This window comes from Furipterus horrens, unplaced genomic scaffold (genome assembly GCF_987537825.1).
Source record: "Furipterus horrens unplaced genomic scaffold, mFurHor1.1.pri manual_scaffold_13, whole genome shotgun sequence".
Taxonomy (NCBI): domain Eukaryota; kingdom Metazoa; phylum Chordata; class Mammalia; order Chiroptera; family Furipteridae; genus Furipterus; species Furipterus horrens.
In genome coordinates this window covers 33,340,723-33,357,562 of record NW_028327183.1, presented here as the reverse complement: position 1 = coordinate 33,357,562, position 16,840 = coordinate 33,340,723, and the positions used below count along the sequence as shown (strand labels likewise).

Below are 16,840 nucleotides of genomic sequence, written 5' to 3'. Positions count from 1 at the left end.
ACCATGTCCCAGTCATACCTCAGAACTTGATTCATTCTGATTCACTCTCACTTCCATCAGACTCTGAAGTTTGGTCGCTGTCCTCAATCACCTCTGCCACTTTGCAGGACAGGTTTTTAGCATGTATGACTGTAAGAGTTAGATATTATTTAAAAACATGTTAACTACAGACTAACTAGCAAATCTTTTTCCCTCCCATTATTTTAGTCAATGTAGGAAAACTCTCTTGGGTTCTACTTCTGTTCTGCGAATCATTTTATGCTTTCATTATTTTTGGCAAGAAACAAGCAGATAAAATTTGTCTGCTTATAAATAAATGTTTCTCCTAGGAAAATTAACTGTAAAAGTGTCATAAGAAGGTATGTTTATAACGAAGAGCTGACACCTCCTCAAGCCAGGGCATTTAGCACCAAGACCAACCACAAGAAGAAAACTCATTCCTAAGGACCTTACACAAATGACCCGTTTCCACCACAGCCACCTTCCGACATCAGCTGAGTGGTTCCATCCCCCCACAGCACTCAGGACCTGCCACAGGGACAGGTGTGCCCCACATACCCTTGGAGAAGTGGCTCTCCTCTTCACAGTCTTCCCAGTGATCAAAGTCAAAAGCCACATTAGGATTCTGTTCAATATAACAGTTTACATTAAGTGAGAGAATAAAACATACTCGGGTTGATAAGACCGGCCACAGTTCATATCAACTCACCCTCTGTTTGAGTAAGCCACTCCAAGATTCCCTTCTCTCTTTTGCAAGAGTGATCATAGGCTCATCATTTTGAATTGTGCATTTGCAATCATCTTTTATTATGCTGGTCTGCAGCTCCAAATCAGCCAGGTAAAATTTCTCTCCTACCCAGGCGCTAGGTTTACAAAAAGAAATAAAGTTAGTTTTTTTTTTAACGTTAGAAATTATTTCTATTTTACTTCATAAGATTTATATGAACCTACCTGAAAATGACTCTATCTCTAAAATATTTACATTTGTAATCTTTTACATCCCTTAGTCTTATCTTTAGTATCACCACATCGTCTTTCTGGAACCACTTGATTTGTGGGTGGAAACTGGGGGAAAGAAAGAGGCTTATATACTTGCCATCCCTCACTCACTGGGGAGAGGGGGAAAGCAGACTCTCCAGCAATGGGTGGGTGTACCTTTTCAGAGGCTCTGTAGTTTTGTTAAGGGAAGCATCTCCAGTGTTTTCAGGTGAAGTTTCTGTATAAAAGTCAAGTTTTTCTATAGGTTATTTATATGGAACTCCATAATGTCCTCACATATATGTACTTTACGGTACTTTATGCAACTTTTAGTTGAGAAGTACTCTGTAAGAGTATAAATTTCATAGTGACCCAATTATACAGTTGCAAAGAATAATTAGAAAAAATTAAAACGCACATCACTTAGTAAAACTAATAAAAACAGGTTTTGACACCTATTATAGTTAACCAACTGGGAAGCTAAGGTTACTCTCTGGAACACATGCGCATTACAGCGGTGGCTGCAGGACACAAGCGTTAGGCTCCTCTGCTGTGCTCACCTGCTAGGACCCCCCCCCCCCAAAGTTGGCTCTGGAACAGGATGCAGGCTACCCAAGGAACAATACTAATAACATTTTCTAAAACAATGCAACTAAACTTCTCAATCTGAAAACATCCAAAAACATGAGTAAGAATATTCACGGCAGCTTGAATAACAATAATCAAACACTGAAAATCTCAACATCTACCAACAGTCATATCATAAAGTCAGCAATAAAAAGTACCACTGCTACACACTAATCTAGAAGAATTTCGCAGTCATAATGTTGAGTGAAGAAGCCACAAGGGATACAGTGTGCTTCCAACTCAACAAGCTGATGGAGGCAGAAGTCAGAACAGGTTGCTGGGGGAGCTCATGGGCAGGGAAGGTGCCTGCGGGAGACTGCGGGGTTCTGGAAATATTCAGTAGCTTGACCTGGTTAATGGACATATATATATGTAAAAAATCACATGAGTGATCTGTGTACTTTACTGGATGAACATTATACCACAAATAATAATGAAAAATGTTATGAAAAAGAAAAAAGTGAATCATTGCAAATTGAACTGTCAAAATAGGAAGCTGGTCACCTTCTCTATAATTTATCTACAAGTGGGAAGGCTCCTCATTACAGAATTTCTATGAATTAATGACATTGTTGACCATCTTTTAAGTAACCAACCGTGCTTCTGGTTTTCCGTGTCTGTCTCGGAGTCCGCATGTCTTTCTGAACCCCGGTCTTCTTGCTGTGTGCTCTGCAGAGGGGCAGCGGCTCCTGCTGACGGAGGCACCCTGCAGAGAAGGGGCGAGGTTACCTCTGAGGAGACAGGCACATCTGGCTCTGCAGGGACTGCAGCCAGAAGAGACTGGCAGGCAGTGAACCACAAGTCAGCCCCACAGACCCAGGACAGTTTACAGAGGATGGCAGGGCAGCAGAGGATTGATGCATGTTATCAGATAAATGCATTCGCTCATTTACTAACATAAGTTCCCTTTCAAATCATTTAACTTTGGGAATAACATATACTGACACCCACTTAAAGAGGGCAAAAGGGAAGAAAGAAAAGGCCGCTTCCTTTCCTCCTGGCCCTGGTCTCTCAGCTTCTCTTCCAGGAAACTGCCCCTTCCAGTTTGGGTTTGCTTCTAGAAAGCCTTTGCCTAAAAAAGCAAGTACTGTTACCTGTAACTTTCTGTCTAACACAAACACACACACATGCATATTTAAACACATGGGCTGGACACCTACTAAATTCATTTTTCTGCCCCTTGTTTTATTGTTTTTAATAACCAGAGATTTGCTCCCTAGAGGACTGACCGCCTCCTTTTTCAAAAAATTTTAAATTGTGTTTCTCTTTTGGTTTTTTGAGCTTGTAATGACATTCATGTGGTTTAATAAATAAAAGTCTACACAGTGGATAATCTCCCTCTCACCCCTGTAGCCCAGCCATGCAAACTCCGTCCTCATACGTAACAATGTAATTCATCTTCCGTGCATCCTTTGAGAAGTCAAGCCTAAAGGAGCAAACCTATGCAAACATGGTACACCTGTGTACACACACGAGGCGGAGGTGCCTCACACACCCTAGGCTCAGTTGGAAGTTGCTCTGTCCAGCAGAGGCTTCGTGACCACGGCGGAACAAACTTTTACCCAGGACACTATTATGCCTGGGGAAGGAAGGTGGCTGCCTCTCTAGTGGAGACCAGCAATTAGACCTTTTTCTCTCATGTCTTTTATTGAGGAGGGTACACACGAGAGATACAAGGTCAAGATTCATGAATCATCAATAGGTTGGAGGCGTTAGGATTACAGTTGACAGTAACAGATTACGTGTACTAGTACAGAGGGTACAGTGACCTGTCTGTGTCAGGGTCTATCAAACATCTTGATGCCACACTGGCAGTAGGTGCAAGGTTTCATACATTCCTGTCTAGAGACTGTTTATATTATACTACAGATAAAGAAAGCAGAGTAAGTTCTAAAGCATAATAAGCATTCTTTAAATCCAATTCCCACGGAAACCCTCTGAGTGGCTTTCGGTTATGTCTCCCACGCAGCCTTATGCTGAGACTTAAAGACAAGCACAGCCGGGATGCCAGTGGCAGTCATGCTCAGGCCAGGGCTACAATTCCCTAAACCACGAGGAGCGGTTCCCTACACCAGGATCTCCACTCGTCCATCAGGCCAGCTGCTCCTGGACAGAGTCCTGTCAGTTACCAGTGCTCCGAGTCACAGAACCATACTCCCCTATGCCTGTCAGTCACTTAGCCCCGTGGCCTTCAGACCTGCTGCGTCCAAGAATGTATCCTCTCTCCCAACCTGCTGTAAGAATGGTGCCCTTCCCCTCACTTCGGACCCAGATTACTGCCAGTGTCCCAACCCAGCTCCCAAATGGAGTGTCTTCTTCCAGGAGCGGTGCCTCTGCAGTCCTCTGCACCTCTCTCTGCCTGCACCTATGGCCACAGGTGTGTGACACTCCAGCACAGCCATGAAGTCATGGGTGCACCTCCACCCAGCAGAGTGCCCTGCACAGTGCTGGGGCTCCAGAGCTATGTTTCAGGTAACTGATCAATCCTGATTTTGATTAAATCTGTAAGCTGTAATGACATCTTCATTTTTATAAGACTCCCTAGTAAGTAGGAAGCAATTTTTGTTTCCTGAAAGTGTCTAGATGCTAACACGTATCCTAATCCCACAGGTACCCAGTTTCATTAAGATAAGAAACCCTAAAAACTTCGAACTATAAAGTATTTCAATCTTTACTGTGGTTTTTTTTTTAAATCCCCCTACTTCCGCAGTTACTTAGGACTCTTCCAAGGTCACCAGTTGTCACATCACTGAATCCATTGGTCGGCTCCCAGCCTGCACCTCACCTGGCCTCTCAGCAGCTGTGCAGAACAGCCCGGGGCTTGCCCTCTGGCCACCCTGGACACCCCTCTCCCAGGCTTCCTTCTCTGCTGCAGGCTGCTCTCTTCCCAAGTTCCTGTCTGTGTCCCCAGAGCTGCCTTGTGGGCAACCGCTCCTCATGGTTTAGGGAATTGTAGCCCCGGCCCGAGCATGACTACCGCCAGCAATCCTGACCGTGCCTTTTAGTCTCAACGTAAGACTGTGTGTAGACGTGACTGAAAACCACTCAGAGGGTTGCCATGGGAATTAGATTTGAAAAGTACTTATTATGCTTTAGAAGTTGCTCTGCTTTCTTTATCTGTAGTATAATATAAACAGTCTTTAGATAGGAATGTATGAAACCTTGCACGTACTGCCAGTGTGGCACCAAGATGTTTAATAAACCATAACACAGACTGGCCACTGTGCCCCCTGTACTCGTACATGTAATCTGTTATTGTCGTAACCCTAACGTCTCCAAGCTATTGATGATTCATGGATCTTGACCTTGTATCTCTCATGTGTACCCTCCTCAATAAAAGGCATGAGGGAAGAAGGTCTAATTGCTGTTCTCCACTAGAGAGGCAGTCACCTTCCTTCCCCCAGAGATAATAAAGTGTCCTGGGTAAAAGTTTGTTCTTCCATGGTCACGAAGCCTCTGCTGGACAGAGCAGCTTCCAACCGAGCCTAGGATGTGTGTGGCACCTTCGCCATACTGCCTTACCCCTCAATGCCAGAGGCCTGGGGCTCAGTCCTGGGACCTCTACACTCACTCCTTCAGGACCCTTGGCCAGCATCCCAGCTCTCGATACCTAAGAACCACTGACAAGACTCCACGGGGCCACACGCCACTACAAATACAGTCAGAAACCAGCTACTCCTTACCACCTCCACAAAACCACCCCCATCGTCCAGGCCTCTGTCATCCTGCCTGCAACACAGCACAGCCTCTGTCCCCAACCCCAGTCTATTCTCAACACAGAAGCCAAGAATCTTTTGATTATTTCTCCACTCAAAACCCTCTCACAATTCCACCTCCTCAGAGTGGGAGCCCAACCCCTTTAAGATCACAGGGGCCACCAAGCTCCTATCCCAGGCCTGCTCTCCCCTCTGCACCTGACCTCAGGGCTCCTCCCCGCTCCGCATCTGACCCCGAGCCTGCCCCCCCCCCCCCGCTCCGCACCTGACCGTGAGTGACCCTATTCCCTGCTCCCTACTTGTAGTCCTCTGTGTCTGCTACTCCAGTCACTGTACCTGCCTTCCTGGTCCTCGAACCAAGCCATCTGCAGTCTCCTCTCAGACACCTGCCTGCATCATGCCTCCCTGTGTGTCACTACTCACCCTCTTGGCCCCAAAGCTGTCCTACCTTCCTTTCTGCATTAATTTGCTTCCTTTCACATGTCACCACCTGAGCTACTGTGTATTTTTGTGACTGTCTACCCCATCTCTCTATTAACATGTCAGATGGCCCCTGCTCACTGCTCTATCTCCAGCAGTCACTTAAGAAATATTTACTGAATAAATTTTAAAGCTTCCACTTTACCTAATGGCAACTTTAATTAAAAGTATGTATCTGTTAATTAGATCAAGTGAAACAAAGTTGGATTGAAGAAACATCTCAGCATCTTGCTACCAAAACCCGAGCCGAGCAAAATGGCAAACTAGAAAGCTCTGGGTTCCTGCCATTTCCCCACAGAAACACTGGAAGAACCACCAGAAGCTGTCTGAACCAACTTTGTAGGAGCACGGGAAAACAGTCAGAGGTTTACAGCAACCAGTGAATGCCCAATCAAGAAAGCCAGCTTCAGAACTGGGGCAGGTTCTATGACGTTTGTACCTGGCTTTGCCCCAGCCCCCTTGGCCTGGGGGGTCTTGGGCAGGCAGCAGCTTGATTCCTGGTCCCTCCTCAAATCAGATGGAGCAGAGCAGACTATCTGCAAACCAAGGTGCAGGCTGTTCTGACCTAGCTGGGAGAGTACCTGAGGGACGATACCACGTGCTGGTTTGTGTTACAGATCTTGGAACACAGGAAGGACAGCAGTGGGCACTGCTTGAAAAGCTGACACTCACAGATGCCCACGGCTGGGGCTAGGCGTGAAGATGCACAGCAGGCCACCGAGGGCCCCGAAGAGAAGCTGGGGTGAGACTCACTGGGAAGCGAGGACATTCAAAAGCAGTACGTTGTGGGGTCGGGGCAGAGGCCTGGAGAGCCCCACACACGCCGAGGGAACACAATGCCTGCTCAGAAAAGCCCTGAGAAGACCTGAAGCTTCACCTCAGGCTGGTGTCTAGGCAATGATGTGGAGAAAACGGGCATTTTCGGGCAGTGCTGGTGGAAATGTAAAACAGTGCAGCTGTGTGGAAAATAGGGTAGCAGTTCCAAAGTCAAACACGGAATTACCGCAGGGTCCAGCAACGCCACTTCCCAGTGTGCCACAGGGGACGTGAGCGGGCGTCTGCGTACCAGTGCTCCCAGTCACACGAGTCACAGAGCCCAACGTCCACAGACATCAGTCAACAAAGTCTGGTCTAGCCATGCAGTGGGCTATTTTTTAATCTCAAAAAGGACTGAAATTCTGATACATGCTCCAATGTGGGTGACCCTTGAAAACATTATGCCAAATGGGATAAGCCAGTCACAAAAGACAAATACTGTTCACGGTAAATGAACAGGCAGAAAGCAGAATGGAGTTCGTGACTGGAGTCCTTTGGCAATACCTGCTGCGGCATCCTCCCCTCGAGGGGTGGCTGCTGCCCTTCTCAGAGCGACGGTCACTCTCTCTCACTGCTAGTTGGAAGAGGAAACTGGAACAACCACTCTGGAATGCGGGTGGGCAGTAGCTCTAATCATGACTCAGCAGTTGCATTCCATCAGAAATTCACTCATAAGTGCACCAAAACACTTGCAGGAGAATGGTTCAAGGGCCACCTGAAGTAGCCCGCCACTGGGGATTTCTCCCACCAACATCAGAACCGACAGATAAATTACAGTATATTCACACAATGGAATGGGATGCAGCAATGGGAATTTATGGTCAACAGCTAAATGCACAATCAGAAGGATTTTACAGATAACGCTGAGCCAAAGAAGCCAAATACAGAAGAGGCACACTGGACGAGTCCATTCAGAAGAGCCGTTGGTGTCAGGAGAGCGCTGCCCTTGGAAGGGCTGGGCCACCCTGAGTTGTGTCCTGTGTCTGATCTGGGGCTCAATTCTGGGCTCAGAGAATCCACCAAACTACACTTATGATGTGTGCACTTTTCTGTATGTGTGCTAATTGTCAATAAAAAGCTAATAAGAATTCCTTCTGTAAGAGATACACAGGGGAAGGCTAAGGTCTGGATAAAGCAAGATTCCCCAATCTTGGTAACGATTGAAACTGAGTGATGGGAACACAGACACTGGTTAAACTATTTACTTTAAAGAAACGTCTTTAACACTTTCGGTTATATTTCCACAAAACAGCTCTTCCAAAAGGGAGACAAAAATCCACTTACAGTGTCTGGCTCAGGCTTTCTTCAACAGCTGGCATTTTAGCTCCTTCGTATAGTCTTTTCAGTTGTTCTATATGTTCTGAATTATCAATGCCCATTCCCATTGACAAAATTTCAGCTCTAACATTGTACTCAATAACAGAAGTTTTCAAATTTGAAAGTTTTGTAATGTGCACCTTGAATCAAAGAAAAAAAAATACAACATTTGCAGGAATCAAACTTTGAACTTTAAATGATTTTTACAAGCATGCTCGCATGGCCCCTTGATCCAGCTCTGATGCACTTGGGCACCTGCCACAGTGTGCACAGGCCTGCCACTCATACCCAGATCAGTTCATAATCAAGATCCCATCAGAATCTCCCAGAGCCCAGGCCCACATTGCAGAAATATGATCAGGTCTGGGTTGGGACCAAGATCAAATCCTGGAATAGAACCCCCAGACAAGACCAGTCTGTAATGCTGTGACCACACACAAGTCTTAGATTTTTCTGATGTCTGCTCCAGTACTCTTATCTCTCTTAACAAGGAAAAACCTAACTAACACTTGGAGTCTCTGGGTGCCCAGAAAGGCCAAAGCCCTAAATTCTGTGTTCTGGACAGTTTCCTCCACTTGTCTTTTCTGCAACTGAAACATTCTCACCCATTTCTATTTACATAAAATTAAGTACAACATGAAAATCTGCAACAGTCTGATTCCTATTGAAGGGAGATGAGTGCCCAGGACTGGGAATCCCTTCCCTGGAATGGGGGGTGGGCCAGGCTGGCCCTGCCTGAGGCACTGTCCTGAGAGAACCCTGGGAAGGCGTTCCCATCTGGGAAGAGCCTTTCTGCACTCACACTGGGGACTGAACTGGCCTGGGTGCAGAGGGCAGCAGGCCCGGGTCTGTAACCCTCCAGCGTGCCGAGGGCACTGCTACACTTTGCACCTGTGGACACACGTTTGCTAGGGGGTGGGGTTTTTTTCTTTTCTTTTTGCTTCATTCTCTTAGCTATAGTTTTAAAAGTTGCTGCTTAATAAAGTTTCCATTTTCTCCAATAAATAAGAACCACAATATTGATTATTACAGCATCAACTAGTAATCTCTACCTTCTCTTTTAAAAATCATTTCTCCTCTTACTCTTAAATCTCATACCCATCCCAAACTCCTTTTAAAGTTTTAAGACATTTCCAATCTTACAAAAATAATTTCCAGCAGAAGTTTTTACAAACTGGAGTCCTCTAAATCTTATTAGTAATCGTAATTGGAAAGCAGAGTTCCTGGGCCCAGGTGCAGAGGAGATGGTGCCAGCATCAAGGGGCTGCATCGTGACCCCTTATTGCATGTCCTGTCTCACAGCTGACCCTCCCCCAGGTCAGCTCCGCAGGATGGAAGTCTGTTCACAAATGGAATCCAAGTTCCCATACAGGTCCTACCTAGCACACACTAGGTACTCATCTATTTCTGGTGACTGAATGAGACAGAAACTTTGAACATAATAAAACCTATTTTTTAAATCCTCACCTGAGGACTTTTTTTTTTTTTCCATTGTACTAGAGAGAGAGGAAGGGAGAGAAACATCAATGTGAGAAAGCAGCAGCGACTGGTTGCCTCCCATATGCACCCTGACCAGGGATCATACACATCCGGACTGGAGATTGTACATGCCCAGATCGGGGATCGAACCTGCAATGTAGGTATGTGCCCTGAAAGGGAGTCAAACTCATAACCTTTTGGTTAGGGGATGACTCTCCAACTGAGCCACACCAGTCAGGGCTAACAAAACCTATTTTTGAAGGCCCAGGGACTGGAACTCTCAACATTACCAATCAGGTGCTGGGACATGAAGCTCATTTACAACTAGATGGATGGCTGTGCTGCTGCAGGGCCATCCCTGAGCACAGGCTGCCCACCGTGTGGACAGAGACCTGCGAAACCGATTTAATGGTGCACAGTCAACACTTGAAAGAGAACAGAACTGTAAACATTAGAGACTGTCGCACACAGTGAGGACAGTTCCATGGAGCTTCTGTCTTGGCTGTATGTGTGAGTGTGTGAGTACACACACATGTCTGTTAGCACTAGGTTACAATGAAAAAAGGTCTCTTAAAAACCCACAAATTTATGACCCAATAACATGAAGAAAAAAAAAAAACCAAAAAAACCCAGAACCCTAAATAAGCCTCCATTTATGTGAGGCAAAAGTTATTCAAGCAAGAGGTTAGGATATTCTGGATTATTTTAGAGGCCCAAACACAAATTTCTTTTTAAGAAAACTATATACTTACCATTGGATCAATCCAAACAGTATTTCCTAAAGCCAGTACCACTTTTGCATCATGCAATTTTCCCATAATTTTTTGATGAATGTACCTAGTAACCTGAAAAACACATGGAAGTAACTGCTCTGAAACTTTAAGAAAATACTTTATACTGTACATGCTACGTAGTTTTGCAAAAAACTCTTCCATGCAGTTCACTGGAGCCTCATGCCACCCCACGAGGTAGGTTATTAGCCTCTTATGTTGACAAGGGTAACTAACAGTGGAGCTTAGTAAGGACAGATGCGAAAGCTGAGTCCCAGGAACGGGTCCTTGTCTTTGGACTCCTAATACTGAGCGCTTCCCACCAGGGACATGTGTGTCCCCTTCCCGTCTCCTGGTTGACTGTTGGCCTGTCTTTGAGACATGATGTTCCTTTCCTTGGAAGCTCAATGAGAGTGAAGCACAAGTGCCGCCCAGGGGAGGGGGGCACAGGGACAGAGCTGCTCTGCACAAGGGACGCTGGAACTGTTTCCTGTCCCCTTCTTGAACACATGGCTGTTTTCCTCCCAGCAGGGCTGCGGCAGGTGAGACCCACCTGAGCGCTCTTTCAGGCACTTCTTAACTCTAGTAAAGCTGAACGGAAGGGAGCTGGCTCATCGTGACTGGATTGTTTCCCTCTCCCTTGAACTTTGTAAGTGAATTGGAAAGAACACACAGGAGAACTTCTCCCCATTTCTACAGAGGCTCCTCTTGCAGAAATACTTGTCGTTGATCACCTTGACAGACCAAACGTTTCCTGAGGGCAAGGACCATGACTTTCTTGCTAATGGCTGCATCCCCAGAACACATGTGGCACCAGCACACACTGGACACTCGGTAAATATTTTCCATGAAGAAAAAAGATTGCTATTTAATAAAGGCTATTTTTACTAAACTCACTACACTGGGTTTATTGTGGAAACGTTCACCTATGTATTTCCAGGATAATGTTCAACCTTGAGCATAACCCAAACTGTTTTTACTCTGCCAACTACAAAAGCTTGTTTCATATCCTACTAATCAGATTATACAAAGTGTGGCCTTCCCTTGAGAAATGGGCCTCTCCCTGGGTGGCATTGGGCCTCTCCAGCACGCACTGGACAGCCGTGTGATCCCACACAGACCTCTTTTCTGTGCTCCCTGCCTTGGCCCATGTTGTTTTCTCTTCCCTAAGTGCCTCACCTGGTCCACTTGGTGACATCCTAGTTACCTGTCCCAAAGGGCCTAGAGCAAATGTCCCTTCCTTTGGGAGCTTTTCCAGACTCTCCTTATCCCAACCCCAGTGGAATTACCTGGCCTCTGCAGAAAGTGGCCATCACCCATGTCCCCCTTAGACAGGGATATCCGTCTTGTAGGTTCTTACCCTGCTTCTTCTCCCTAAGCTGACTGCCAACTTAGTTTATCACGGCATGTATCTGACACCAGTTCTAAGTCTGTGAGTGCTGACGATAGTGATGGCGACTCACGCCTGCGAACAAGGGCGCCTGGCCCAGAGCCAGGTGTATGCAGGGCGGCTGTGAGGACACCTACACCTGCAGGGGTCCACGGACACTGGGCTTTCACTGCTCAGGAACGGAGCATTCTACCCACACCCAGTACTTTTAAGTTCAAATAAACCACAATTCTGTGTATATTCTGGGTTAAATATTGTCTAAAAGTCAACAAACTAAAAAAAGCCAAAATAACTCACCTTTGGATTCCATTCAATTTCATTGTCAGCGGGTTTCACTCTACAAACAATAAACTCCACTGCTTCAGGGGGCAGCGTGTGGAAACTGTCTGGGAGATGCAACAGTTGACCTCTTACGACGAGTCCAGTCCTGCCTTCATCGATAAACTTCACAAGGATTTTATCCAGGGCCCAGGGGTCTTCTTTCTGGCTCATTTCCAAAACTTGTACTCTGGAGAACAATAATGGCATCAATTTAACACAGAGATTCTAAAATGGAAATAGTCTTTGCCTCAACTTACCCATTAAATGCTATTATAATAAGACCCCTAACTGCATAGTTTTACTCCATACTAGAAATAAAAGAACCAGAGCTGTCAAGAGCACTTAGCAATGGTTTACTTAAAGTACATCTAAGTATAAATAGAGTAAATGCCTTTATTTGACAATCCCTTAAAAATTAACGTAGCAGATTAAAATGTTCAAAATTCTCAATCTAGGCTACACGAGCAGAGCCGGGTGTGGCACCGGAGAGGTGACGGTGCAAACAGGCGTGCCAGTCGGACTGCCTGGGTTGGAACCCGCGCCATCTATTGAGCTGACCTTAGACAAATCACACAGCCTTGCCACGGCTCTGTGTGCTTATGTAAAATGGAAGTAATGCAACATCATCTGTGAAAATTAAAGTGAGTTAAAGATGTATGTGCACGCAGTAGTGATGGCTTCATAACTGCTGGGCTGTAAATGCTGTACTGTCATCCAGGCTCTGTGCTCAGGAGTTGGGGTTGGACGAGTCCCAGGTGCAGACCTGTGCCAGGTCTGGGGGACACGGCCCTGCTACCACCCTCCCAGCAGCAGGCCTAGCACAGGAACAGTGGGCTCCACGGACAGAGATGAAAATGGCTCAAAAGCAGTTAAAGTTACCTCGTGCCTCACAACTTTTCAAGATGAAATAACAGACATTCTACCTGTAAAAAAGTGTTTTTTCTGCTAATCCATATAATCCAAATTTCTCCACCTTTTCAACGGTTGTTTTATTACTGGAATCCTCAAAATACTCCTTCATTTCAGCATTAAGAGTTGCATAAAGATCCACATGTTTATCAACTATACGACCAAAGTAATTTGTTGCATTCAAAATGTAAAAGGGTATTATCTGAAACATAAACAGATCCAGAAAATAACATCAAGCTAAACCCGAGACCTGCCTCAAAAATCAGCACCTGACCTAAGAGCCCAAAGCACATGAATAGGGGTTTAAAAAATAAACTAAGAAACTGTCCAAAAAACAAATGAAACAAAATAAAAACAGTACCATACCCATAAATGAGAGTTTTAATAGAAGTTTTTCTGGGTAAATTTTATTATTTTAAAACTGCATTATTAGTCGTGTTCCTTTGTCTACTTTTTAACTGCACTTTATAAAAATCTTCTTAAAATAGCATCTGCTTTTGATTTTTGTTGGTGTAATAACAGGTATTTAGTAAGAGCCCACTTACTGTGTATGAGGTACCCACAGGGCCCCCAGCCACCTGCAAGCGGACGGATACGGCCCAGCCAGTGTGTGCTCAAGAGGACAAGCCTTCGCAGGCACGTGTACGCCGGGTCCCGTGTGTGGGGAGCACTGGCGTGCGTTTGTGTTAGCAAGTGGGTGGAGAAGGCACTCCAGACAGAGGGAGCCAACAGTGGGTCTGAGGACAGGAGCCCTGGCTGCCCAGAGCAGGAGGCAGGAGTGAGAGCTGGGGAGTGGGTGGGACAGCGGAGAGGGTGGTGCTGACTGGGAGGCAGTCAGGCAAGACAGGAGCAAGGTCACCCCGTGTGACCAAAGACAGTGTCAGGTCTCGCCACACTGACAGCCTGCGGCCCTTCTCCACGGCCACCTCCAACCGCACTGCTTGCCCTTCGCCCGCTCCCACGGACAGTGAGCTATTCCACAGACGGTGAGCTGTTCCACAGACGCTCCACATTAACTCCTACCGCAGGGCCGTTGTCCTTGCTGGTTCCTCCACCTGGAGTGTTCCTTCCCGATCTCCTCATGGTTGGATCCTTCTTATCTGGGCTTCAGTGCAGCTGACCCCTCCTTGGAGAGTCCCTCCCTGCCTATGATTTCCAAGGGCCCTGGTCCCTGGCACACTTACACCAGCATGCCCCTCGTATTTCACTGCATTTCCTCCTCTCATAGCACATCTTTCATACTCACCTGTCTGCTGCGGACCATTCCCACTCTAATGTCAGTAGAAGAGGACAGGTAACGTGTCAGTCATGGTTCCTGAGCCAGTCATTCTCCAGCACCATGGAGAAAGCTACCTTAATAAATTGTCAGTGCACCCTGGCTGGGTAGCTCACTTGGTTGGAGCACTGGCCTGTACACCAAAAGTCCGTGGGTTCAGTTCCTGGTTGGGGCATGTACCTAGGTTGCACCCGTCAGGGTGTGTACAGGAGACAACCGATTGATGTTTCTCACTCTCCCACTCATCCCTCCCTTACTCTCTCTATAAATCGATAAACATATCCTCAGGTGAGGATTAAAAAAATAAATAATAAATTTAAATTTTAAAATGTTAAATAAATAAATAAAATTAACCCTCAGTGCTTACTCAAGCCCACCCCCGCCCCCAGCAGGGGATCAGTATTCCTTCCTGCCTGGCAGGTGAGCCTGTCCCAGGAGGGTCTCCTGCCCCGTGGTGTGGAGGCCCCAGCAGTCTGGCCTTCCATTCATGAGCCCGCGTGCTGGGGCGGTCAGTGAGCACGTGGTAGTGCAGAGGCTGAGATAAACTCTCACAACAATGATACAAGAAATGGGCAGGCACAATCTATCCACCAATAACAATTTTTTTTTAAGATTCACAAAGAAAATTGACAGAGAAAATAAGCTAAAATGCTGATGGTGACTGTTTTAGGGTGATAGGAATAAAGGGGAGAGCTTCCCCCCATAGTTCCCAAATTAGAAGGCTCTCTGTTAAGGAAAGGGGCCTCAGCACACAAAGGGAATCATGGCCCAGGCCTGAGCTGGCATCAGTCTGTGGCAGCCCCTCTGCACATCATCAGCACAGCTAAAGACACTGAAGTTGGTGGAACGGGGGCAACGAGAGCAGCTTGCAGACTGCGCCCTCTTTACAGCACAGCACGAAGCCTCCAGGCCAGGAGGGTGATCCACTGGTCCTGCTTTTTAGCTCATCCTGCCCTGGTTACAGCACTGGAAGTCCACTCGCCAGAAAACCCCTCAGTCCTGGGCACATCGGAGGACCCCTTCTTGCCACCCCTGCCCCTGGCTGTTTTGAGTCCACTCTCCCCAATACCCATGCACACAACTAATTCAGTTTCTTATGGTCACAGGATACAAGGTAAGGACACAAAGATCAACTGCATTTCTAAAACAACTAGAATATGAAGTTGAAGAACAATACCTGACAACGGCATCCAAGAAATGAAATATTAGGGATAAATTTAACACAGTAAGTATAAGATCTGTCTACCAAAAAACTGTAACACATTGCTTAGAGAAATTAAAAAAGACCTGGAAAAATGGAGTAATATACCATGTTAATGGACTAGAAGACTCGGTATTTTTTAGATGTCAATTCTTCCCATATGAATCCACAGACTCAATGCAATGTCAATCCAAATCCCAGCAGGCTTCTAAGTAGAAACTGGCAAGATGAACAGGAGAAACTGGTTGCGGTGGGAAGGGATATAGGGGAACTCTGTATTTGTTGCTCAATTTTTCTATAAGCCTAAAACTGTTCTAAAATAAGATCTATTAATTCAAACAACTACATAAGAGCAGATGACGAAAGACCATTCACAAGACCTGATGGTATCACTGTCTGTGCAGGAAGAAGCAGAGGGAGGAAAAAGAGTCCCATGGACCCCAGCACTGAGCTCCACAGGAGGCCGCAGGTATCACTGAAGACACATGGACCAGCAAGGAAGAGCAACTGACAGTGGGCGGCTTCACCTACTCTGCTGCTGAGGAAAGGCTGGTGTCCCTGTGAAGTCTCCAAACTATTCATCCAGGGACAAAAGAGATGAACAAAGAGAAGTGGGAGAGGAGAGCAGAGCCATGAAAACTCACAAATCTCAGAGGCTAAGTCTCCATCTTTGTGGGGTTTGTTTGTTTTGTTTTTTACGAGACATGGGAACAACAGAAACTGGAACTCTATGAAATTAGAAAAGTTGCCCTGATCTGCACGCTTACTACTAAAATTTAAAGAAAATAAATTTTATCTAAAAATAATCAATAGCAAAGTATCTTGGTCAAATCCCATATTGCTATAACAATAAAAAAGAGAATCAGGAACAGAACAGCAGTCTTTACAGGCACTGAAAGCCATTAGGAAGACGCATTCACAAAAAGGTCAAGCTGAACTTTCAATTTCAAAATGAGCTGCCTTTTAGTTTGTCAATTAAGACAATGATATGATATAGTAGAAAAACATAAGTCAGAATTAGAGAACTTAGAGATGAGGTGACAGAACTCAGGAGAGGATTAGAAATTCAAGAAAAGAATCATTTCAGTAATGAAAACTGTACTGGGTTGCATGGCGGCCCTCCAAAAGTTATGTCCACATGCAAACACCCAGAGGACCTGTGACAGTGACCTTATTTGGAAAAAGGTCTTTGTAGATGTAATTAAGTATCTCCAGATGAGGAGGTGATTCTGAACTAAGAGACAGAGAGAAGAGGAGAAGCTGATGTGAAGATGGAGACACACATTGGAGTGATGTGGCTACAGGCTACATGCAGAGCCAACAGAAGCTGGAAGAGACAAAGAAGAAGCTGTCCTCTCCAGTCTCTCTGGGTGCAGCACAGCCCACAGACACCTGCACCTCAGACTTCCGGCTTCCAGAACTGTGAGCGAATCAGTTTGTTGTTCTGAGTCACCCACTTGACAGTATTCGTTACAGCAGCCCCAGAAAACGAGGACAGCACAAGGGATATGCCTTCAGGGGAAGGGAAGGTGAAAAGGAAAACAAACTGAAAAAAAGAAG

The 16,840-nt window shown here is 45.9% G+C and overlaps 1 protein-coding gene across 1 annotated transcript in view; it reads right to left on the bottom strand.

Annotated features, from left to right (window-relative positions):
• Positions 1 to 16,840, bottom strand: part of TDRD12 (tudor domain containing 12) — a 75,794-nt gene that overhangs the window by 4,979 nt on the left and 53,975 nt on the right. The window contains exons 23-33 of the mRNA XM_090259064.1: positions 12,818 to 13,005; positions 11,871 to 12,081; positions 10,166 to 10,258; positions 7,902 to 8,074; positions 6,383 to 6,553; positions 2,202 to 2,311; positions 1,156 to 1,216; positions 952 to 1,065; positions 710 to 863; positions 559 to 625; positions 19 to 129 (exon numbers count right to left, since the gene is read on the bottom strand). Of these exons, the coding sequence (XP_090115190.1) occupies positions 32 to 129; positions 559 to 625; positions 710 to 863; positions 952 to 1,065; positions 1,156 to 1,216; positions 2,202 to 2,311; positions 6,383 to 6,553; positions 7,902 to 8,074; positions 10,166 to 10,258; positions 11,871 to 12,081; positions 12,818 to 13,005 (1,440 nt within the window). The 3' untranslated portion in view covers positions 19 to 31. The remainder of the gene's footprint in view (positions 1 to 18; positions 130 to 558; positions 626 to 709; positions 864 to 951; positions 1,066 to 1,155; positions 1,217 to 2,201; positions 2,312 to 6,382; positions 6,554 to 7,901; positions 8,075 to 10,165; positions 10,259 to 11,870; positions 12,082 to 12,817; positions 13,006 to 16,840) is intronic.